At 34.9% G+C, this 24,984-nt stretch overlaps 1 protein-coding gene across 3 annotated transcripts in view; it reads right to left on the bottom strand.

The window, feature by feature from the left end:
* Positions 1-24,984, bottom strand: part of LOC122806392 (forkhead box protein P4-like) — a 1,692,547-nt gene that overhangs the window by 273,935 nt on the left and 1,393,628 nt on the right. For all 3 annotated transcript variants that reach the window (XM_044076752.1, XM_044076754.1, XM_044076753.1), the window contains exon 11: positions 5,643-5,844. In XM_044076752.1, coding sequence (XP_043932687.1) covers positions 5,643-5,844 — 202 coding nt within the window. The remainder of the gene's footprint in view (positions 1-5,642; positions 5,845-24,984) is intronic.

Below are 24,984 nucleotides of genomic sequence, written 5' to 3'. Positions count from 1 at the left end.
TTTTCAGCGGAGGCCCGGGGAGAAATGCTCCACATTATTTACATTTAAACAAAATTGCACAAAGAACGTTTTAACAATGCTTAAGCTCAAAGTATACATGAGAAAAATCTAACATTCTAACTAGAGAAAAAAAAGTATAATTGTTGATAACGTGTAGGGGTACTGTATTAACATTACATTTGGAAATATATTAACATAGAGAGAGGAAAAGAATAATGCAATTGCAGATACAGCCAGGTAGTTGTAATATGAGAAGATATGCAAGGGTATGTTAGTAAGGATGAATTAAGACAGAGTAAAAGACAAATAATCAAGTTAAGGGAGAAAGATAGATGGTTGTAGAATGTGAAATAGAAATGAGTAGAAGGCAAACAGAGAATTAGAGATAGGAAAGGATGGGGGTTTAAGGGGGGGGGGGGTACAACATATCCAGTCTTTTTTTTAGTAAGTCTTTGACAGCTGATTTGAATACTTTTGGTTAAGAGATTGAATCTGTACTGGAAGCTTGTTCCAGGAGATGGCAGGATGATAGCTATAGAGGTTTTGATCACATTTGCTCTTGGGTTTGTAGATGAGTTGTAGGTTTTGGTCTGAGCTTCAGAGGGACCTAGACGGAGTGTGTTAAGCTAGGACATAAAGAAGGTTGGTAAAGGAAAGAGTATTAATGTTATATTCTGAAATGTGACTGAAATTCACATGAAAGTGATGCATATTTATACCGAACATTAAAATAGCTGTGTATATTTTGGAAACTAACTAAACTAATACTAAAGGAATATTCTTTTTTTCTGCCAGTGTTACCTAAACACACAGAAAAGTATAACTGAAAACTGGTAAATGTGACATTCTGGAAACTATTAGTACTTCTTTCTGTCGAAAAATAAATAAAAACAAACTAAAAACTAGTACTGTTATACAACTGTCTGAAAACACAAGAACATTTACATACTTGCTTTAACTCGAATTTACATAAATGCACATTTACTGTATACAGTTTTTCAGTTGACTTGTGCACCACAGTTCTTGCCAGGTTTAGGCCATACTCTGCATTGTCCCAGTCACTGCTGAAGTATTAGAGGCTGTTTTCAAATGTCCTTTACTGTGTCCAGGCCATTCAAACCTCCCATATTCCATCCCTTGTGCAAGGTTGGGTGAATGATGTTCTTGACTGTATTTAAAATTAAACTTAAAATAACATTTGCAGCTTTAACAATTTTGAAACTGACAGTGTTGCTTGCTTCCCTGACTTTATTTACATTTTTCTTCATGAAACATATGCTGCTAATAAATTCTTGTGCAAGTCTGTAAGCAAACTGATAATGTACTATAGTGAACTAAACCAATGTTACTAATAAATATATTGCTTGTTGGCCTGACTTTATTTACATTTTTCTGGATGAAGTAAACATACATTTATGTAAATCTGTAAGCAAACTGATATAGTGAGCTAAGCTGATGTTACTAAGAAATACATTCTTGCAAGTCTGTAACTGAAATGATCATGTACTACACTGAAATGGAAAGGCTATAACTTTATTATTAAATCAAACAGAAACCTCATTGGCATTGCTTCTTCCTGTCATAACCTCAAATGAAACTAAAGTAGTAATCTAACACTGTATTAATATTTCAACATGTTTTGCATTTCTACACCTCTACAAAACTAATTTTAACTGTTGAACTTCTCTACATTTATTCTCGTGACCATCAGGTCCAAACATACTGTTCTGTGTGTGAAACTCCATCCCCACTGTCTTAACATAGCTGTTCCTTTAGCGGATGTCATTTAATTTTTTTAGTATTACTGAATGATACAAGGATTAAATAGTATGAACTGTAACTGCATAAACTGTCACTAAGAATATTAAATTGATCTTTACCATACTGTTTTATGGCATACAGTACTGTCTAATTCAGCTTGCTGAGCTGGCCTGTAATCTGATATACTGTACTTTCTTCATGAAATATATACAATCTTTATATAGTATGAACTCATCTAATTCTGGAAATTTGTTTATACTTTTCACAAGTATGTGAAGTTTCTTCATATAGTACACACATTCATTATCAGAGTTGAACTGATCTAATTCTGGAACTTAACTTGTCTGCCCTTTATACAAATATAACATAGAGCTGAACCTGTGGTTTTAATGTCACCTAATATTTCTAATGCACCCTTTTCTTGCATGGATTCTGACCTTTTAACTGTACTATCACTTCTAAAATGTAGCACTGACTTTAAATTTTCCATTTTGTAAACTAGCAAAACATCATTTAATATCTGTGAATGTCTTTTTGTCTCTGTACCAAGATATTATTTATGCATTGCAACACTTTACTACCATAATAACAATGTCTGCTAAACAAAACAATAACATACAAAATAAAATTGCCAAATCTGTAATTGTAAACCCTTTATTCTACAAATTAACTTGACTGTCATTCTGGTTTACCTACACAAACTGTTAACCCTTTTCCTTTTTCTCACTGGCCACACCCAATATGTCTTTCTGAGTACTTCAGCTGTGTCAGCTAAACTGGAATTTGTTTAACCCATATATCTGTATGTTCTTGTCATAACCAATTATTCAAATTCTGTACATTTTCAAAATCTACAGCATGCAAATTCTTACACGCATCATCGGTGTGCACTACTGTAAATTCTTTAGCACTTTTTATTTTTCCATAAAATCTTGTTACAGAAGTCTAAAACAACATATAACTCTAATGACATGTCCATACCTAGTACGAAGTTGTTACACTTCAAACTGTTAGCTGTTGTAATCTTTGACCCTTTAAATCCTGACAAAACTACATTTGTGTCCTCTAATAAAGGTCTATTTGTAACTGAAGTTGATTTGTCTGCATTAATCAGTACATTTTTCCATAATTTTTCTGTAAACAATGAAACCTTGTCATTTCTTTTAACCTTAAACAATGACAAATTGCTCTGGTTTGGTGCTGGACTGCCACACCCTTTATAGATAAGCTGAAAATCATTTTTTATAGAACTAGCAACAGCACTGACTTGAGCTATGGTATGCGTTTCTTCTTTACTTTGCTCTGAAATTTGTATATCGGTTATGATGGTCTTTACTTTATCAAACTGATTAAAATCTACACTCTCATCCCTCTTATCCCCCCTCAGTACAATATTTGCACTGGTTTTTGAAAACAAACAAAAATTTATGGCATTCTGAATATCTATATTTGAAATAATGTGAACTTGTGACATTGCAAATGTTTGCTTTATGTTTGGTCGGAAAATCTGCATGCTACATACATTGACTGTGCTTACATCTGTATTTTACAATACTGCTACTTAACTCTGTACTTTGAATTACATGTAAACTAGAATTTATTCTGCACATTTGTAGTTGAAATTGTACTTCGACTTAACTACATGGAATTACATTTGCTGTAGCATTTACAATGATGTCTGAAGTCTGTCAACAAGAATGACTGACAGAAGCTGACTCATTCTGTGAACCATGAGATTTTGCATCTGTTGCAGTGTGCTTCTGTGACTTAACCCTTTTGCATCTGGTAAAATGCAACATTTCTGAACCAATAACCTTTAACTTTAAATGAACATTTCTGAAACACAGTTTTTTAGATTACCCAATTTTTAACTTTAAACCAAACATTTACTGGTGTCTTAACTGCAGAAGTATTACTTGACATGTTTATACAAAAGTAAACCAAGTAAGAAACCTCCACGGCAAAACAATAAAGCCCCGAACTGCCTGGAATCCTTCTCAAAACTTTTATAAAGCACAAAAATCCACCATAAACATTCACAGTACGTTTTCGTTTAAAACATACTTAATCAGATTCTCAAAACTTTTATCAAGCACAAAAATCCACCATAAACGTTCACAGTACGTTTTTGTTTAAAACATACTTAATCAGATCACATCTGATTAAGTAACGAAAACGTACTGTGAACGTTTATGGTGGATTTTTCTGCTTAATAAAAGTTTTGAGAAGGATTCCAGGCTGTTCGGGGCTTTATTGTTTTGCAGTGGAGGCTTCTTACTTGGTTTACTGGTGTTTACTTTGAAGCCATATGGATTTTATTTAGTTTCAAGTGATGTTTATACAAAAGGTATGCAAGTGACTTTTGCTGACGTATTTAAACTTTTCTGAGCTTTTTTAGTTAAAAAGTGCATACAAATCCTTACAAAACGTTATAGCTCTGGAAGAACGTGTCATGTTGTCTGCAGAATTTTAAACTTTTTTTTGCTTCTTGGCTATGTGACATCACACTGGAAACCTGAATGTTTGTAAGTACATTACTGTTAACTGGACAACTGCTGAAGATTGTAGATTTTCTGAAATAGTCCTGGTCTGTTGGTGTTCTTTTAGGCTTTTCCTGAAATAGTGTTTAAACACTGGTACTCTGCAATATGTCTACTAGCTGCAATTATTGCATGTAGAGGTAAGTTGTCTGCTCTGGCTGTTTCTTTGTGTAAAGTTTACATCTGGAATATTAGTGGTGTCTTAATGAAAGGTTTGATTTGTAAGGAGTAACTGTAGTGCTGTTACTCTGTATGGAGTTTACTGTCTCCCATCTGGAAAAAACACTGGTGTGCTGCTGAAAAGTTTGTTATGAAACAACCCTGTAATGTTTTACATGCCTCTTTAGCCTTGGTTTCCAAACCTTGTCTTGCATGTGCCTCACATTCTACTCTTTATCTAGCATTCTATTGCAAGTATACACATCCTTCTCTTGAAAAAGGAACATTCTCATTCTGTACTTCTGCACATTTCATACTTAGCCAGCAAGATTATCTTTTCCTTTCTAATGAACTGTCTTTTCCTGAAACTGAATGCATACATGAAACCACAAGTTTAACTCTGTATTTTCAGGTCTATTATTTTACCTTAGTGTACTACAGTGAACTCACTAACAATACCCACAGTCTAACAGTTAGTGACCTACCAGAAATCTCCATCTGTGATCTGCCTGTACAATGGACTAACTCTTGGAAAACATACGAAGCAGCACATCTTGTTCCTATATTTTTTTCATCCTGAATCCAGTTCCACCTTTGGAATTGTCCTTTCATCTTGGTGATTGCCTCCTGCTCGCTCTCTGTCCTTCCTTTTGATCAGCATAGCTCCATCCTTATGCTTCCATTTGTAAAAGCGGAAGCCAATTGCTCATTCAGTTGCCCTGCTTTCTTTCCAGTCTTTGTAACCTCCTCCTATCTTTGACCCGCTGTCCCATCTGTCCCCATCTTTTTTTTTTTGTTTCATTTCTTTCCTTATTTCGGTTCTTAATACATCTAAAATCAGTAGAAGTTATGGAAGTTGTACGTCAGGGAAATGGAAGTGCCATTATACTTTTGCTACAAATGTGTTACACAACATATAGGTTCATAGGTTCATACTAGGTTCATAGGTTCATACTAGGCTATCTGCCCTAGGGCATTTATAAGCCTTGCCAGAGTGTGTTTGGCTTTCGCCACCCATTTTAAATTAATTTTGCTATACCCTTTTTCGAGGTTAGTATACTGTGCCTCTGTCTAACAGTGACACAGAAGTGATACCCGGGGTAAACCTACGATCTCCCATAAAGGGAACAGGAAAGATTCAGAAAAAAGGCAGGATCTGAACTTAAGTACTGGAATACATACCTGAAGAAATGGGAGTGGTGAATTTTTCTGAGATCCTCCTGCGGATAGGTCCCACATTGTGTAAACTGGAGGAGCTGATAACAGAGGGTCCCTGCCGAAGGGGTGTGATTGGAGCAGTGGCTGACGTAGGAGGATGAGGTAAGCTGTCGGGAAAGGGATCCGATGTGTTCTTGGAGAGTGTGGCACTGGAAACCAGATTCAGCTACAATATAAACACACAGATGAATGGCATTTTTTCAATCTTGTTTGTTCACTTGAGAACTCAAAGCCAAAATAATGTACAAGTGAAGGCTAACTGTTAGATGAAATGTCTGTGTAAAAACTGAACACTATGGCTGTATGTCACTTAGACTGCTGGTATGATACAATGTGATATATTTTTAAGATTATGCAATAACAGGCTTTATTATACTTCAACACAGCTCAGAAAATGTTAGCAAGTGGTCACACAGGAGCCTAGAAAATGCACACTAGTTTCTCCAGTAATATATCACAGTGTTGGTGCATTTCATTAAAAAAAAGAGATGTCAGAGACACACCGAGATAAAACTGCCTCAAATCTCTCTCTCATGAAGTTGTCTGATGCTCTCTCCAACCTGAAAACTCCTCTCCTATTCATTTTAGTTATTTTCAAACAAAGCACCAGTTACAACAAAACATGAAAGACAGGTATGATGAGAGACAGGCATGCTTTTAACAAGTATATGAGATAAATGACAGCAAACTGGAAATAAATGTAAGAGGCCACAAACACACTCATAAAATGTAAATGATTCAGACACTTCTGTGAACATATTAAATACACTGATATTTAAAGGGATACATTTCTAATAAAAGGAAAGTTTAAAACATGGGAAAGAATGAAAAAAAAACAGCAATGCTTCATGTTATAACAATTTATTGATTTATTTTATTTTAATTTGTTTACTGGGGAGGTCCGACTTACAGAGCTGTCTGTTTTCAGTGCAGGCCAGGGGAGAAAATCTCCAGAACAATTGCTAACATACTAAACATAAGATATTTACATGAGCATTGTGGTTTACACATTCAGTTATAAAAATATAGCAGACAATAAACATACGATTACGTAAGATATTTACATAAGCATAGTGGTTTAGACATACAATTTTAGAAAACAACAGAAAACAAGAAAATCTGTTCTACTAAGCTATTCTAATAGAAAACATGCAGGCTAATCCAGACACTGAACATAACACAGAACAGTTGTCAAACACAGATTAGACCATTAATGCAATAATGCAAAGCTTTCTGAAGGAATTGCCAATTAAAAGATTATCACAAAGTAATGCACAGATGCAAAAGCTTAGTTAGTATACACACTTATATAAAAAGCAGGAGAGGAACTCAATGAACTATAAATGGTCATCATAAAATAAGTGTCAGGACTAATACCATACGTGCCACCAATAACAATCCAACCAAAGACCACCCCTCAAAAAATATGCACATACTTGAAGACGCCAAACTGAGCAATACACAGACTGGTATTTAAAACCTTTAACAAAAAAAGTTAGGGCACACAATGCAACTCCAAAAATTTAACCATAATCCTTTTGCACTCCACCCTCTCTCTTAAAAAACTTCAGGCAGTCTACTAGCAAAACTCATTGTCCATATACAGAACCTTTCAATAACCCTTGGTTTAGATCCCTCTCAATTTAAGCATGCTGTCATAATTCTTCCATCAAAAATGTCATCCCCTACTGCACTATAGTACTACTGCCTATTAGCTGCCTTCTGGGCAATAACAAAGCTCTTTGAAAAAATAGTGCACAAACAAAACATGGAGTACATTAACGAATTCAGCATTTTTGTTATTTTTTAACATGGGATTAGGGTTGGCCATAACTTTTAAACTGCCCTCTGTATAGCAACAAACAACATATATGACAACATGGAAGTAGGAACTGTAACTAGCATAAACTTCAAATTAATAAAAATAAATTTATCTATATCATATGTATGTACATTCCCCCAGGTAATAATGTAGCTACACTTGAAGATACCCTTCACTGGCTAACATGTCACTATCCCTAAGAAACCATACTACTCGGAGACCTTAACATAGACTGGAATACCTGTTCCTCAGACTCCCCAACTACCCATGTTAACCTGCATGCAATCTCACAAATCATCACTACCCCTACCAGGATAGGTAAACTGAACCAAAAAGAAAGCATACTTGATTGAGTACTTATAAACAGTCATCCCCAACTGCACACCTCTGGGACCCTCCCTGATGACCTAAGTGATCACCTTCTCACATATATTTTTAAGCACAAAGCCATCAACCCCCAACAACCCTTACTTAGAATGGTAAGAAACAAAAAATACTTTAACCCCACCAAATTCCAACAAGAGCTAAACTCGTAAATGGTCAATATTAAAACACCTCTCCTTAGATGAAGCAGTTGTATACTTTAACAACAAATTCCTAGAAATCCTTGATTCTCATGCACTCGTTCGCTCAACAGGAACTAAGGCAAAAACTGCACCATGGCTTTCCAAAGAGTCTAAACTAAAAATCACCCTCAGAAATAAGGCATAGGCATTATGGCGAACTACTAAAGACCCCCAAGATCACAATAAATGTAGGCAAATAAGGAACAATACTAAAAAAAAACATTCTACAAGACAAAGAAAAACTACTACTATAATCTACAGGAAATAAATCAAAACAAGCCTCAGAAGTTTTGGGCAGGTTTAAATAAACTATTACATCCTGGACAAACTTTCACCCCAGTCCCTGCAGCCTCCATTGATAAACCTTTTGAGGAAGTCTCTGACAGTTTTAAGCATTTCTTTACTGAGACTATTCAAGTCTTAGCGAGCCAACTACCTCCCAGCTCCCCTTGCTATGAAAGCAATACCCCCAGAAACCAACTTACATTTAGATTCCAACCAGTTGCCACCTCACTCATCTGTATCTTGATTAAAAAACTAAAACCAACTACACACTCTGCTGATCAACTCCCTGCAGAGTATCTACAAAAAGCAGCCGATGCCATTGCTTACCCCATCTCAGTATTAATCAATCGAACAATAGCAGAGGCCAAAATCCCTTCTATTTGAAAAATATCTTATATAATCTCACTTCACAAAGGAGGTAGCTCTACTGAGTTATCCAATTATAGGCCAATAGCAATACTATCCCCACTTGCAAAAATTATGGAAAAATGTATCCATAGACAACTGATGCATCACCTAACTCAGAATAACCTCATGGCAGACTCCCAGCACAGCTTCCGACCTCACCACAGCACTACTTCAGCCCTTCTAGCCTTCTCCAATACCATAAATCATAATTGCAATAACAATAACATATCCTCTGCCCTCTCCTTGGATCTCTCCGAGGCACATTATATGGTGGATCATAAATTACTAATCCACACCCTGAAAACTTTCTGCCTAGATACTACAGCCATTCAATGGTTCCAATCTTATCTGAATGACAGACAGCAGGCTGTCCTTTGGCAAAACAAACTTTCTAAACTCCTATCCAACACACTAGGTGTATCCCAGGGATCCATACTAGGGCCCCTTCTATTCTCCATCTTCATTAACAACCTCTATTCTGCTATCCCTAAAGTCAGGTGTGTCCAATAAGCTGATGACTCCACCCTAACATGCTTGGTCACATCTCCAGACAAACTGTGGTCAGCTCCACAAACCACCTTTAACGCAATTGAAAACTGGCTTTCTGGTCATCTAATCCTAAATCCCCCAAAAAACAAACTGTTGCTTTTCTCACTAACACACAGGTCTATTGCATTCATTTTTACCATTAAATATAATAATGGCACAATAATCTCCCCAGACTACAAAACTGTTAGGTGCTATAATCAATAATAATCTTAAATTTGACCTACATGTTAATCAAACCATTAAGATCATCAATAAAATAAATAGGCTCACTTTACAGTAATAAAAGCCTTCTTAACCCCTCTTGCCAGATTTGCCATAGCTCGCTCTCACCTACTTTCAACTCTTCTGTATGCATCCCCGATACTCTCTAATCTAAACAAATATGTCCTTAAACTCTCTATCTGCTATAACCATATTGCCAGAATTGCCACTAGTCTGCCTTATAGGACTCATCATTGTATTAAACTAAACCAGCTTGGGTGGCTAGAATTACCCAGCTTGATCCAGTATAACCTTATGATTACTGCTCATAAGATCCTTTACAATCCAGATAATACTTCTGCTCTTAAAAACATTATCACCCCCTATCACAATCCCCGACCTCTTCGATCTTCCAATAAATTACTAGTCCAGACTATCAAAACTAATAACTCTAACGGTGACTCTCTTTTCACAAACTCTGTAGGCAGATCCTGGAACTCTCTCCAAATCGAAATTACTTTGCTCAACTCCCTGAGTCAATTCAAGACTAGACTCAAACAACATCTGACACTAAACTGGCTATGTCAATGTAGCAAACCTGACTAACTCTCCTTGACAATGAGACTAAAATAGTTATTTTAGCTTACCTGTGGCACTATCCTGACGTTTACTTTGTTTAACTCTAATGTGTTTAGGTATGTAACCACTGTAAATATTGCATCTGTAACTATCTGTATGAGCTACTAACAGTATTTTTAGCTGACTTGTGTTACTTAATGATGATCTACTCTCTGTTTTTTCTTTAACCCTGGAACTTCTATAATTTGCCTAGATGTGTAACCTCTGTAAATATTGTATCTTAAACTTAACTGCTTGCCTAGATATGTTAACTACTGTAAATACTGTATTTTATAATCTAAATTGCTGACCTTCGAGCTTTTCTCCCTGGGCCTCTGCTGAAAATGGACATGTATCCAGTCGGATTATCCTGGTCAACAAATGTAAAATAAAAATAAAAATAAATAAAATATTTACCGACCTTAAGACAGCACTAAAAAGGCATTAGCCAGCAAGTTCTTAAAATCAAGCTCCACAGACTTGGATTCAGTTTTGATGCATTAACGTGATGTCAAACTAGAATCAAGTTGCACCTTTACATCCAAAATGGAAACCAGATCTCCTACAGGAACCATTAACTAAGGTGTACAACAAGGGTCTGTACTAATATCAGTACTAATCTCCCGTTTTACAAATGGCATCATAATCAGTACCCTTTCAAAGGTTATAACACTGGATTCTAATGACAGCCTTTTATACAGCTAAGGATCCTTAAGCAAAGCAAAGCATTTCAAGTTCAACTCCAAAAAAGATCTACATACTTCATCAAAAACAAAAAATAACAATCAGCAGTTATGCTAGTTAAGTACTCCGCAAAACGCAATAACAATGGCTCCCTTACAATCCCAGATCTACCGATATACAAAATAAACAAGGTCTGAAGTTATATCTATATAACATACATACATTTGGCCACCATAATGAAGGTCACTTATAGTGTTATCAATCAACTGGAAATCTTCTGTTCTAGTCACCATATTGCTGAAGAAAGTCAATCTCTTAATGGGGGCATATTGTTACCCAAACTGGAATATGGACTACTTCTTACATCCCTTAATTAAACCAAAAATGCAGCATTACTCTAAACAGCTCTAAAAATGCTTGATTAATTTAATTTTTCTCCAAAGTCAGAATACAGCTGTGAAATCCTCCAGAAAGCTACAAAGCACTCTGTCACCACTAGAACCACCCTTTTACTATCTCACTTCATGTTCAAACTTAAACATTGCAAGTACTGCCCCTTACTTAATGACATCAAAAGAAGAGATCTTCAGGTCTGAAGGTGCCTAGCATACTACTGGGAAAGAGCAGAGGACAATATGAGTAGTCCTAGACCTAATTATACAAATGGATTAAAGCCAAAAAGGCAGTCTATATACTTAGGTGAGATACAGAGATGTATAATTCTTTGTAGTGCTTGACATTTTCACCATTTGAACTAGGGTAAACTTAATGTGGTTAAGGTTGAGATTGTGAAAGCAGACCTTGTCATCTTGAGAATCCGTGAACTAGAATGTACTACAATGGGCCATCTTACATCAGATTTTCTACTATGGACAAGAACCTTGTGGAAAAAATGGTGTAGCCATCAGTTAATAAGTGTGTGTCAAAATCAGTGTGCGATTACAACCTAAAAAAATGACAGAATGATCTCAAACTATAAAGCAATCTGTTCAACATTACAGTGATAAAAATGTATGTTCCAAACACTATGCTGAAGAGGAGGAAGTTGACCAGTTTTATGAGGATCTGCAGCACCTTTTGGATAGAACACCCCAAAAAATATTATATTTTTCATAGGTTGATAGTTATAGTACAACTGGACTGGAAGTGGTTTAATGGTTAACGTGCTTACCTCAGAGACAGAAGGTACAGGGCTGGATTCTAATTTTGGGAAAAATGGCTAGGCTTAAAATGATCTGCAAGGGCAGCTAGCCTAATAACTACCTATGAACCTATAACTGCAATAACAGGCAAGTTTGGCTTTAGATTATAAAATGAATTTATTTATTTAAATTTGTTGACCGGGAGTGTCCGACTGGACGTAGGTCCATTTTCAGCGGAGGCCCGGGGAGAAAAGCTCCACAGTAAAATAAACAGATAGTAGTTGCACTGGATTACATAGTGATTACCAATTTAGCATAGCAATTACTTACAACATATTTACAGATGAAGAACATAGTACATCAGTAGACAACTAGAATCTTTACCTGTGAAGTACATAACAGACATTAACAAATGTTACAATGAGAAGTTCCTGCTGTATAATAAGTACTAGGCTTATGAGCATCTGAGCTTGCTATAATCAAGGTAGTTAGTGGAGTGGAAAGAAAGGTAGTGGTTGGATGGGGTGGATGATATTAGAGTGGGAGTTGCAAGGGCATAGCCAGCATGTTTTTAGGTGCGCTTTTAGTAAAGTTTTGAAGTGGGTGCATGATGGTACGGAGGTAATTGTGGGTGGGAGTGAGTTCCATAATTTGGCTATGGTGCAAGAGAATAGTGCTTCACCAGCAGAGTTATTGGCTTTAGTGATCTGCAAGTGATTTTTGTTGCTGGATCTTAGTGGTCTGGTGGTGCGATAGGGTTGGAGAAGATTCTGAAGGGATGGGACATTTAGTGGATGGTTTACTAGTTGGTAGGCGAGTGAGAGTTGATACCACTGAAGGAGGTGAGGGAGTTCAAGCCAGTCGAGTTCGGCAAGTGAGAGACAGTGGTGACTACGGCAGGATGCCCCTGTGGCGAATTTAGCGATTTTGTCGTAGCAGGTCTCTAGCTTGTTTAGATCACATTGCCTTAGGTTGGTATATATGAAGCAGGACATACATTGCTAGAATTCTTCCAAGATAATCCATAATTCTAATTCCAATCATTTTAGCAAACACTCTCCTTCAGTAGCCTAAGAGATGACTTTACACATGCATACTGCCAGATGGTCAGTACCAAAACCATTCTGAATGTGCACTTAGTCAGACATGAAAGAGTTGTACACAGTTAGCAAAAAGAAGACCTGAAGCTGACTGTGGCTCAGACCATCAGCTTTGTATGATAAAGTTTAGAAATCAAATAAAGAAAATAAGAAAAATGTCTAGGCCAGAAGACAAAATTCCAAATAAATATGCATTGGAGGTGAAGAACAGATGTAAGGGAATAAGTCTTGGTGGACAGAATACCTGAAGAACTAAGAAAAGAAGTTTGTGATATTGTCCAAGAGATAGCAACAAAATATTCCAAATAGAAAGATTAAGAATACAAAATGGTTTTCTGTGGAGGCTTTAGAAGTGTCTGGGGAACAAGCAGAGCAAAAGGCAATGGAGATAGGAAACAATATGTCAGATGGAACACATGAATTCAGAGAACAAGAAGAAGAAATGAGACATATTTAAATGAGTAGCAGAAAGAACTGGAAAAATAACATAGACTTAGACAAGAGTCTTGTTCAATAAGATAGGTGATATTAAGGGAAACGTACAGGTAAATGTGCATGAGGATGGTGGGACCTAACAGAAGCAGAACATGTTAAGAAAAGATGGCAGGAATATACGAAAAGAATACTATTACTAGGAGTCAAGCCTCACTGATCTACAATGGTGTGTTCTCTCTTCTAGAGCTAGGCATCTTAGATAGTGATACTAAATTAGCCCTAAAAAATCCTTGCTAAGAACAAGGCTGTGGGAAGTGATGGAATTCCAATTGCACTGTTTAAAATCCTGCAAAATGATGCTGTTACAGTACTGCATGAATTTGCCAGATAACTTGGAAAATAGGACAGTGGCCATTGGCTTGGAAAAAGCTAAGTTTCTATTCCAAAAGGGCAGTTCTAAAGCATGCTCCATTTATCAAATACTGCACTTATTTCACATGCAAGTGAGGTAATGCTCAAGATTCTGCAAGCTAGTTTCTAGAAACACATGGACCAAGAATTGCCAGATATGTATGCTGATTTAGAAGTAACAGAGGCACAAGAGACCAAAATTGCCAGCATCCAATGAACAATGGAGAAGCAAGGAAGTTCCAAAAAAATTCCTGTTCTGCTTTACCGACTACGCTAAAGCATTTCACTATGACAAACTGTGGCAATTTCTTAGAGAAATGGGGATACCAGATCACATTTGCCTCCTAAGGAATCGGTATGCATAACAAAAAGCAACAGTTAGAACAGAAAACTGACTGAGTCAGGATTGGGAAAAAAGTAAGACAATGCTGTATATTATCTCAATGTTTATTTCATTTTTATGTCAAGTATATCAATTGGAATGCTGGGTTACACGAGTCAGATGCTGGAATTAAAACTGCTGGAATAAAAATAAACTAACTATTCTGATGATGAAAAGTGAGGAAGAGGTCAAGACTTGTTGACAGAGATGAATGTAAGTGCAAAAACTGTCTTACTGCTCAACATCAGAGAACTAAAATTATATCATATAGGGGACAAAGTGGAGGCAGGGACGGACTTCATTTTCCTGGGCTCAAAAATCTCTGCAGATGGTTACTGCAACTATAAAATTAAAAGGTGCTTATTTATTTATTTATTTATTTATTTATTTATTTTTGAAAAAAAGCTATAGCAAACCTGGATAAGATTTTAAAGAGCAAAGACATCACATTGTTAAGAAAGGTCTGTGAAGTCAAAGCTATATCTTTTGACCAGTAATAAGATGGACTATAAGTAAGACTATGCACTGAAAAACTGATGCTTCTGAACTGTGGTGCTGAAGAAGACTTTTGAGAATTCCATGGACTGCAAGAAGATCAAATCAGACAGCACTTAAAGACATAAACCCAGACTGTTCACTGGAATGCTTGATAGTAACATTTAAATTAACATACTATGGCTGCATAATGTAAAGACAGAGCATACTAGTGAAAACACTGACACTGGGAAAGATGAAGACAGAAGAAATGTAAGACAGATGCCAATAGGGATAGACAGCATTGCTGAGACAACGAATATGCAAAAACAAAAAGAATCAATTTAAGGCACAGAGGCCTGGATTGCTAAAATTCTTGAGGTCACAAATAGATTCGACTAAACAACAAAAACTCACATTTATGGCCTAAGGGACAGCACTGACAGCTGAATTACTCCTGACAGGCAATAACTCATTAAAAAAACAATACTGGGGAAGTGTGTATATAGAAGTTACTCTTGGTAGGCAGTTCCTTCCAGTTGGAACCTTCTATTCGTCACACTGATTTTCCATTTTCCAGGACAAATACTGGTAAATCCCAAATCTGGATTACATGAGTACTAGAAAGCCCTAGCATTTTCACAGAATTTGGCATTTCAGGCCAGAGCACTTCTTCAATACAACCTGCATTTTTTCTCCTGTCTACTACTTATAACGCTGTTGGCTCCTTTCACTGAGTGTTCTTTACTTCGACTCTCCTTTTAATTTTGCATACACATTACATTTAAATATACTGGTATAATTCCCAGATTTAATTTTGTGAAAATAAAATTTAATTTTTTAAGAAGTGTAAATCAGCATCCCCGACAATGGCTAACTGACATAGCTTATGGCATGCCATCTAATAATACGTGTCAAAAATACTGCCTATAATTATCTACAACATCCCTCAACGTACAAACTTTTAGTAAATATGTACATCTGCATACAATGATTCCACAACTATTGAACTGTATAACAATGTATGAACTCTAATTTCAAGTGTCAAAGACATACAATATGACTTTCAAAACTAAAAAAAAAATGCTATTTCTCTCTCTCTCTCTCTCTCTCTCTCTCTCTCTCTGTCCTACTAAAGTGCAAAAAAGTCTTGGATTTTAAATGGCTGATGCGTTTTAGTTGCTTAATAAAAGTTTTGCAGATTTTATTTGACTTGTATGTGCAACTGTAGGACCCAAGTACCTTGGTAAAACTTTAAAATGTGTCATGAAAATGACAAAGTAATAATCATTTGTTAACTTGCTTGTAATGCATGGAGTACCATGATTACATTCCAATATTAGAAAAAAACTTGTTAAGCAGTGTAACAGCTCTTAAGGTGTGTGTGTGTGTGTGTGTATAAAGTTTTCACAAACCCCTAAGCACTACTGCGATTGAGTCACACACTACAGACTAACAATGGAAAATGGACAATGCAGGCCAAAAGAACTTTGACAGAAACAAACAAAATAATTTTGTTTCTGCCTGTTGTTCTTGCCTCTCAACTATTCCTAAGTTTGTCTCATATTTTTGCTCTATTCCTTGTAATTTGTAATACTCAGTGATTTAACAGCTATTAGAAAAATCAGTCAAAACTGCCAAAATAATAGAGTTTCATATATATCACAATCTTATTGTTCAGAAAATGGCATATTAATGCAAAACTTGTTGTTCTGTTAACTTTATAAGTGAACTAGAGAAACATTTAAAAACTGTCCCCGATTTCCATCCTCACCAACCCATAAATTCTTTAGCAAATAAGGTGAGATGTGACTGTTTCACAGTGCTTGCCAACTGCTTTACTGTCTTTCAAAGCTGGAAAAACACTGTGCATTTTTTTTTTCTTTTTATCTGTAATTGGTAGTACTTAGAGCAGATTAAACTACATATGCTACTAAGAATTATGATCTGGTCTCCCATCATAACCCTTTATTATGTCCTCTTGACATGGATGCCAAGATTCAACTCTTGAGCTTCAATCTTGAGGTGAATTTCCTCGTATCCATGTCTAAAACTAATAATCTAGTAATGATCTAGGACCCAATCATATTCCTCAATTTTTTCAACTTCTCTGTAATAAAAATGGTGTGGGTTATGTCCAAAATGGCTGTTGGGTCCAATATATGTACCTGGATCATCTTCTTCTTCTTTCAGCTTTTCCTGGTTAGGGGTCGCCACAGCGGATCATCAGTCCGCTCATGACTGGCAGTGGAGTTTTACGGTGTTGAGTTGCTAGCCCGGCGCCCAACCTTCCACAGAAGGCACACACACGCACACACTCACACCTAGGGCCAATTTAGAGTGTCCAATTCACCTACTGCATGTCTTTGGGATGTGGGAGGAAACGAGCACCTGGAGGAAACCCACGCAACCACAGGGAGGACAGGCAGACTCTGCACAGAAGGCACCCCAGCCGAGAATCAAACCGGAGAACTTCTTGCAGTAAGGCAGCAACGCTAACCGCTGCACCACTGTGGCTTCCCAATATATGTACCTGGATAACAAATTTAAAATAAATGAAAAATAAACACCAGGCATGGCACATATTACTACAGAATTAAATCATGTACATTTCAGCAGGCCTGATCTGAAATCAAGGTATCCTCTCTTAGACCTGTACACAAAAAGTAGATTCATCCTTTGGACAAGACATTAAACTGTGGCTCTATCTATTTAACTTGGTGGTAGCTCAGGTAGATGCATATCTCATGGCACCTGCCGAAAAGAGTAGGGGTCCTTTATTTGTATACAAAAATAGCTCCTATTTACAAAATATTTACAAGTATATAAATTTACAAATCTGTTTAAACATATTCATAATTTCCTTTACAATCATGTTAAATTTTCATCGTTATTAGACCCCTAGTCCTTTTTCCATAACCATCTGATTTTACTTAATACTGTTGCTAAAATCCATTTACTATTAAATATAATTTAATTTATTCTTTCATTCCATTTAACACATCACATAAAATAACTTTTTATCTACGCAATATATTCTTAACTTCAATTCTTATAATATCCATATTTAGTCATATCCACGTTTATTTTATCTACTTCTTTTACATCTTCAAAAAATATTCTTTACATAGTTTCCCCATAACTCTTTTACTGTTTTGCATTTCAAAAACATGCTCCGTAGTTTCTTCTTCTTGGCAATGTAAACATATTCTATCACTTTTCCTTTTATATGGCATATTTCCTTTTACTGGTAATTTATCTATTACCAGTGTCCATGAATAATCTCAACATTCTACTTTCTGATTACACCATTGGCTTCTTATTTTAATATTTTTTTATTGTTTCACGTTAGATTTTCCCACAGCTTTACAGAGTAATGTTTTATCATTACATTCTTATACCACACTTTTCTATCTTTTTCTATATAATCAAATCTTAATTTCCACAAAATATTTTTTTTGGTAATATTTTACTTTTTCATTATACCCCCCAAATTTATCATACTTATATTTATACAGTTTTACTTCTAATCTATCATCTTTTTCATTTATCCATTTTAACACTTTGTATAAATTTATAATGAAGCAGTGTATACCACTGAGTCAATTAATCCTAAACCTCCTTCTTATTTACATACAAATTTCTTCTTTTTACTGGGTTTAATCTAGAATCCCATATAAATGAAAAAAAAAAAAAAATATATATATATATATATATATATATATATATATATCTGCAATAATTCCTTTTCAAATGCTGTTGGCAACATAAATAACACTTGCTAGTTATGCTACTTTTCCCATCACTACTGAATTTATCAAATAAACCTTTTTTCTAAATAATTTATATGTCCATCAGAAAAGACACATTTGCTTTATTTCTTTTATTTGATTTTTTCCCCACTGAATTCTATTTATATCTTTATTCCCAAATTGTATACTTAATACAGAAATTTAATTCATTGTAAAATATAAATATACCCCCGATCTTTTAATGAAAAATATATATACCCTGATCTTTACTACACCACCTAAACCTTTACTTTTCTTTTTATTTAAAGTTGTCCTTATTACCTCTAGACACTCATTTGTGTAAATTATTACTTATTTTATCCAAATTTTGTTTTTTGCAATTATTAAAATGTCATCTGCATATGTTAACATAACTGAAATTTTTAACCCTTCAGGTGTTATATACCCACCTCCTTCAATCTGCAATTTATTTCACATACTATCACATTTACAACTAATACAAGGGCTACACAACTCATTGGACATCCCTGTCCTATACCCACTCTTCATATGTACCGCTTGACCTGACGAGTATTTTTACTTCGGTATTTCTATAACCTGACGTACATAATTTCCTAACTTTCTCACTTATTTTATATTCTTTCATTATTACCCATAAAATTTCAAGTCCAAATATGTCAAATGCCTTAAGATCGCCTATCATGATTTTTGCTTCTTCTTCTCTGTTCATAATATCATCCACATATAATTCTTAACAAACCTTCCCCTTTATACTATATATGCCATCTTCCATAATATTTTCCATTTTAATTTCAAATCTCTCTTGTATTCAATACTATTGGTCTCCAGTTTTTTAATTCTGTTCTGCCTTCCTTCTTCCATATAAATTTAAGTATTCCACTGCACAATTCTTTACACATAAATCCTTCATTCAACCATTCATTCAAAATCTTTAAAAAAATTTTTTTTTACTAATCCCTTAAATTTTTATACATTTCATACCCTATTCCATCTGGGTTTGCAGCTGAATCTGTATTCAACTGTCCTAGCTCATTTAAAGAAGCCTCCTTTTCCAATTTTTTATTCTCTATTTCTGTTAACTTTTTTACTTTCCATGTTTTTTTTTACTACCTTCTTTTTTCTATAAATATTACCTGCACATATTGTACTACACTATTTATAATCTTTTTCCTTGGTTCTTTCTATTTCACCTTTTACATTTTTTATTTCTCTCATTAAACTACCATCTTCCTTTAAGTAACTCAATACTTCTCTTTTTCCTTGTAAAAATATATATTTGCTTATATAACAATTCTTGTATTTTTCTTGATTTCTTTCATTTATTTTTCTTGGTCAAAGTACTATCATTATGCTCTAAATCTTCCAATGAATTGTTAAATGTTCTTTTATATTTCTTTTTTTTTTTTCTTTTTTATATTTTGCTTTCTCTACTTTTCTTACATCACACTACCACTGCAAAAAAAAAAAAAAAAAAAAAAACTAAAAACATGTATATTTTTCCTTAAATATCCACCATTCAGACCAATTTTTAGAAAATGTTCCATTGTAGCAAGATCTTTCCATAACTGTATTACTTATCTTTTTCCTTCATTCCATGCTTTCTCATTTATCTTTTTTATTTCTCTATTTTATATATTCCTTGCTTTCTTTTATCTCTAGCCATATTGCAAGATGATCAGGAAATCCTGTTTCAACTACCTCCCCTTCTCCTATAACTAAACCTTCTGATACTATAAAATAATCTATTTCAGTTCTATACGTACCCCTTTTGTAAGTCCATGAATTTCTGTCCGAAAGTTTTAACTTCATATCTTATGACTTCTAACATTTTTCATATATCAGTTCCTTTCTTTTCACGCTTGCATCTTGCATCACAGTTAAAGTCTCCTGCCGTTATAATAATCATATTTATCAGTACACAGCATCAATTCTGATGAAATAAGCTTTCCCCTTCTTTACGGTTAGTATAAACATATAATTTTATAATCATATTTACTTGTTCTTTCCCTTTTAAACCTAAAATGGTTAATCTTCCCATTTTGCTGAAGTTAGATCTAATACCGTTACTGTATTTCCACAGAATATGGCTATTCCAGAACATCTCTCATTTCCCAAATTCCAAATTATCTTTCCTTCCCATAGTTTCTCTGTTTTTAATCTTTCTTCATTTGTTAAAAAATCTTGTCTTCTAATATAATTACATTTATATCACATGTATTTCACTCACTGCAAAATTCCTATTCTTCTTACTATATTCTTAATACTATTCACATTTACAGAATGCACTCAGAATTTTCATTTTCTTTTTTCCTTAGATTCATGGTTTCATAAGTTCATAGCTAATTACTAAGATACCTTTCTTAACGGTCCATGTTAGGACTAACCAATTTCATTCACAAAGGTGAGAATCAAACACTGTACCTGGTATTTGTGAGCCAAACACTTAAATCATTATATCAAGCACCCATCTTTAGGTGTACAAATTATTTTTTATCCATTTACTATCTTTTTTCTTTTGTACTTATCCCTTTACATTTTCTTTTTCTGTCTTTTACTTGTTTACCAATAGATTTTTTTCCTGCTACTACCTCTCAGTTTGTGTGTTCTTTGTCACTTATTTCAGAACCTTCTTCTACATCCTCTCTATTATTTTTTGTCATCTATTTTTCTTCAATTTCTAATACTTCTAAAATGTATTCTCTTTAATTTTCTTCTCTTTCATTTTCTTTTTCCTTACTATTATTTTCATTTAGGCAATCCATCTACAAATGTCCAATTTTGTTGAATTTGTAACATTTCAATTCACATTATTTTTTGCATCATGGCCCATTTCCCCATACATATAACATCTTCTTTAGTCACAGTTACTTATTAAATGTCCTTCTCCACACACAAAAAAAAAAACATGTTTTGGGCTGTCCCCAGTATTTTACAACACCCACATTCCCTTCCACACTTATCATGCTTGGTATATGTATAATTATTTCTCTTTCTACTTTTAACACAATATTACAATCCCAGGCACCAGTTCATAAACTCCTTTTGTCATAAACCATTGCAATGCCCAGTACTTCTTTAAATAAAGCTTTCAAATGTCATTTCAAAGTCCCTCTTACTACCTCTGTTCAAAATTGCATATTAATCTTTTTTGTTTCCCAGTTAAATGCTTTTATCACATAACGACTCAATGGGTTACAGTCTTTCTTTTTTCATATTCTTCAAGAAAATTTGTCATTAAAAAACAGTCTTGAATATAATGTCATAAAATGTATCATTGTTAATAAGAATAAATGCTCTTAGTTCATGTGCTTTTACACTCAAAGGAGCTATTAATTTGTCCCACACTTCATACCTGTCCATTTGTCTTATTTTTTTTTTTACTTTGAATCCTTACCAAGTATTTGTTTTCACTGTCTTCTGCCTTCTTTTTTTGCTTCCCCTTTTGCCTTATTTTTCTTTCGCTGCATATAGCTTCTTTTCCATCTCACTGCTGACTCATCTCATTCTCCTTAATTTCTTTCAGTACTTCATCATCCCTTTTTATCTCTCTCTATCTCTTCATCTACCTTCCTGTTTCTCTGAGCAGCCTCTGTGCCTGGAAAGAAAACAGGAAGTGCTCCTCCAAAATGGTTCCCACTCACAATGATGAGTAGAGGTAGTTCCCTGATGGTTTGGCCAAACTTCCCATAGCAGTATAAATACCACCTCGGGTCTACCCTTAAAAGAAGTCACTAGTCTAATGGGACTAACCTGGTCACCAAAGGATAAACAAAATAAAGTGCAGCATTTTCAACACATATAGCCTACAGAAGTTAAGAGCGTGAACATCAATATTGATCAGAAAAGCAAAAATAAGTCATATTGCATAAAAATGTTAAAAAGGCATTGAGAATGCTAATCACATCATTGAAGCATGAACATATTTGGCAAAATAAGAATATGATAAAACGCTGGGAAAGGTTTCAGACAAGCTGAAAGACAATGGACCACCACTAGTCAAAAGGAAGTGTAAATCTGACACTACTACCAGAGTTCTACGGTGTTATACCCTCAAAGGTAAACAGAGACGGTAGATCCCCAATAAGGAAAGGAATCATAATACATTTCAGAACTGATACAAACAGAAGAGGTAAGAAGTTGGTTGTTGTTTGTCTTTCGGCTTTTCCTGGTTAGGGGTCACCACAGCGGAACTCTGGTCCACTAATGATTGGCAGTTGGTTTTTATGGTGTTGAGTTGCCAGCCTGACACCTAACCTTCAACAAAGGCACGCCCATTCAACGCACATCTTTCAAATGCCCACTCGACCGTGGGGAGGACATGCAGACTCCACACAGAAAGCACTCCCAACCCAAGCCAAGAATCGAACGGGAGAACCTCTTGCTATGAGGCAACAAAGCTACCGCTGCACCACCGCAGAAGTAAGAGGTAAGAAGTCTACACAAAATGAAAAAAAAGTAGCAAAAGTTTAATAAAATACCTTGGCAAAATAACATCTCTGTTGATGGGTCTCAGAAAAAAAACATACAATTTGAATGCACAAATGAACACAAAAAGAAGAAAATAAGAATAAAAAATAGCATGTTCAGAAACAGCAGTGCAAAATATGGTACTTCTCACAACAGGATATGCAAACTCGGTTGGCTTAGAAAGAATAAGGCACATTTAGGGAAGGAATTAGATAATGATAGTGCAAGTAGAAAAAGTTACTCACAAACTGGACAACTCTATAGACATACAATCATTTCTTTATCTAGTTAAGGGAATCAGTTCTTACCTAAGCATGTCACAAACTACTAGAAGAAACATTAAACAACCTCAAAATTAAAGCAATTACTCAGAACAGCAAGACAGCAATTAATACAGTTGACATGTCAGTTCACTATAAGGAGGAGAGGCAGCAAGACAAATTGCATATTAATGCACTCTGTAAAACTGGACAACAGCATACAAGAGAAAAAAAACAATAGGTGTCAGAAGAATATGACCACAAACTAGGTCGTATCTAGGGTCATGACTTAAAAAATTAATTACCTAATTAAATAAAAGATGAAACAGGAAAACACTCAGAGTGGCATTGGGCAAGTAACAAACAATATCTTTCATCCTCTACTGGATGACAGTCGTGACTCCTAAAATGATACGGACCCCCTTCCTGCTGTCCCAAGTTTCTGACAGGAAAGAAGGAATGGACAAACAGGGGATTGGGGATTAATGCTTACTTGGTGTTGGTGGTGGGGGTAGACAGAGGTGAAAAACTTAAATTGTAAGCGACATATTTAGGGCACTTTCAGCTGTCTAAACAAAAGGACTTGAAAGGAATAAGGAAATGACAATTACTTTTTCAAATTATACCACACGGAGTTGTTATGCTGAAAGTTTTGTGTAGAACATATAGCAGTTGCTTAACCTACACAGTTGAAAGGCAGTTACAAAGAAACTACTGTGGAGAATGATTTTTTCAGCTGGGAGAAACTAAACTAATGAATGAGAGGAAAATTTGAATGCTAAATGCAAATAGCTTTTCATACATTTCTGTAATACAAGGAGCATATTATCTGCATGGAACAGGCTTGATTTTTCGGATTCCCTAGCATGATTTACAGTAAGTATTCACACCTACTTCCCAACTGTTAAATTATAAGGATCTGGTTTGCAATAACGTCATACAATGACAGGATCTTACTGATCATAATCAAGGCAACTCCAAGCTTCCAATGAATAAGTAATTGCTATTCTTCTTTCACTTCCATTGACTGAAAAATTAGTTTTACTAATGAGGATAATAAAAATCTTCAGCAACTCCATTTAAAAATGTTACAAAGGAGAAAACATACTTAGAATGCCACCATTACTAAATATGAATATTTTCATGTTGACTGCATGGTCTATTTGAATAACAAATCTAAAAACATTGTTGAAAATCAAAAAAAAAAATAATAATAATAATAAATAAATATACCTGCAAATCCCTTTTGCAAACAAATAATTTCTGCATAAGTCCTATATACTATATAGAGGATTATGATCTGATCTTCAATTATAACCAACTTGTAGTGCATGGAAGGAGGTGATTACACTCAAAGATTCAGAAAAATACAAATCTGTTAAGTATTTCTACTGCAAGAAATCTGATTGTGACAATTACTAAGCACCCTTGCAAAATAAACAAAAAAACAAACAAAACAAAAAAAAGCCCAGATATGTTTCTACCTGCTGTCTGTGCTGGCAATGTGCTGCAGACTTTCTGTAAAAAAAAAAAAAAAAAAAAAAAAAAAAGAGTAATATCTTACTGCCTTGGTGACAGTGCTCACTAAGTACTTTATGGCTTTGAAAGCCAGCAAAACACTTGGCACATTTTTTCTTTTTTAACTAGTACTACATGGAGCAGATAAAGTCCCATGCACTACAATGAATTATGATCGGGTCTCCAATCATACCCATTATTATGTGTTTTT

This window comes from Protopterus annectens, chromosome 7.part0 (genome assembly GCF_019279795.1).
Source record: "Protopterus annectens isolate FY-2018-M chromosome 7.part0, PAN1.0, whole genome shotgun sequence".
NCBI classification, from domain to species: domain Eukaryota; kingdom Metazoa; phylum Chordata; order Ceratodontiformes; family Protopteridae; genus Protopterus; species Protopterus annectens.
The sequence above is the reverse complement of the archived record's forward strand: the minus strand, read 5'-3'. Positions and strand labels throughout refer to the sequence as shown.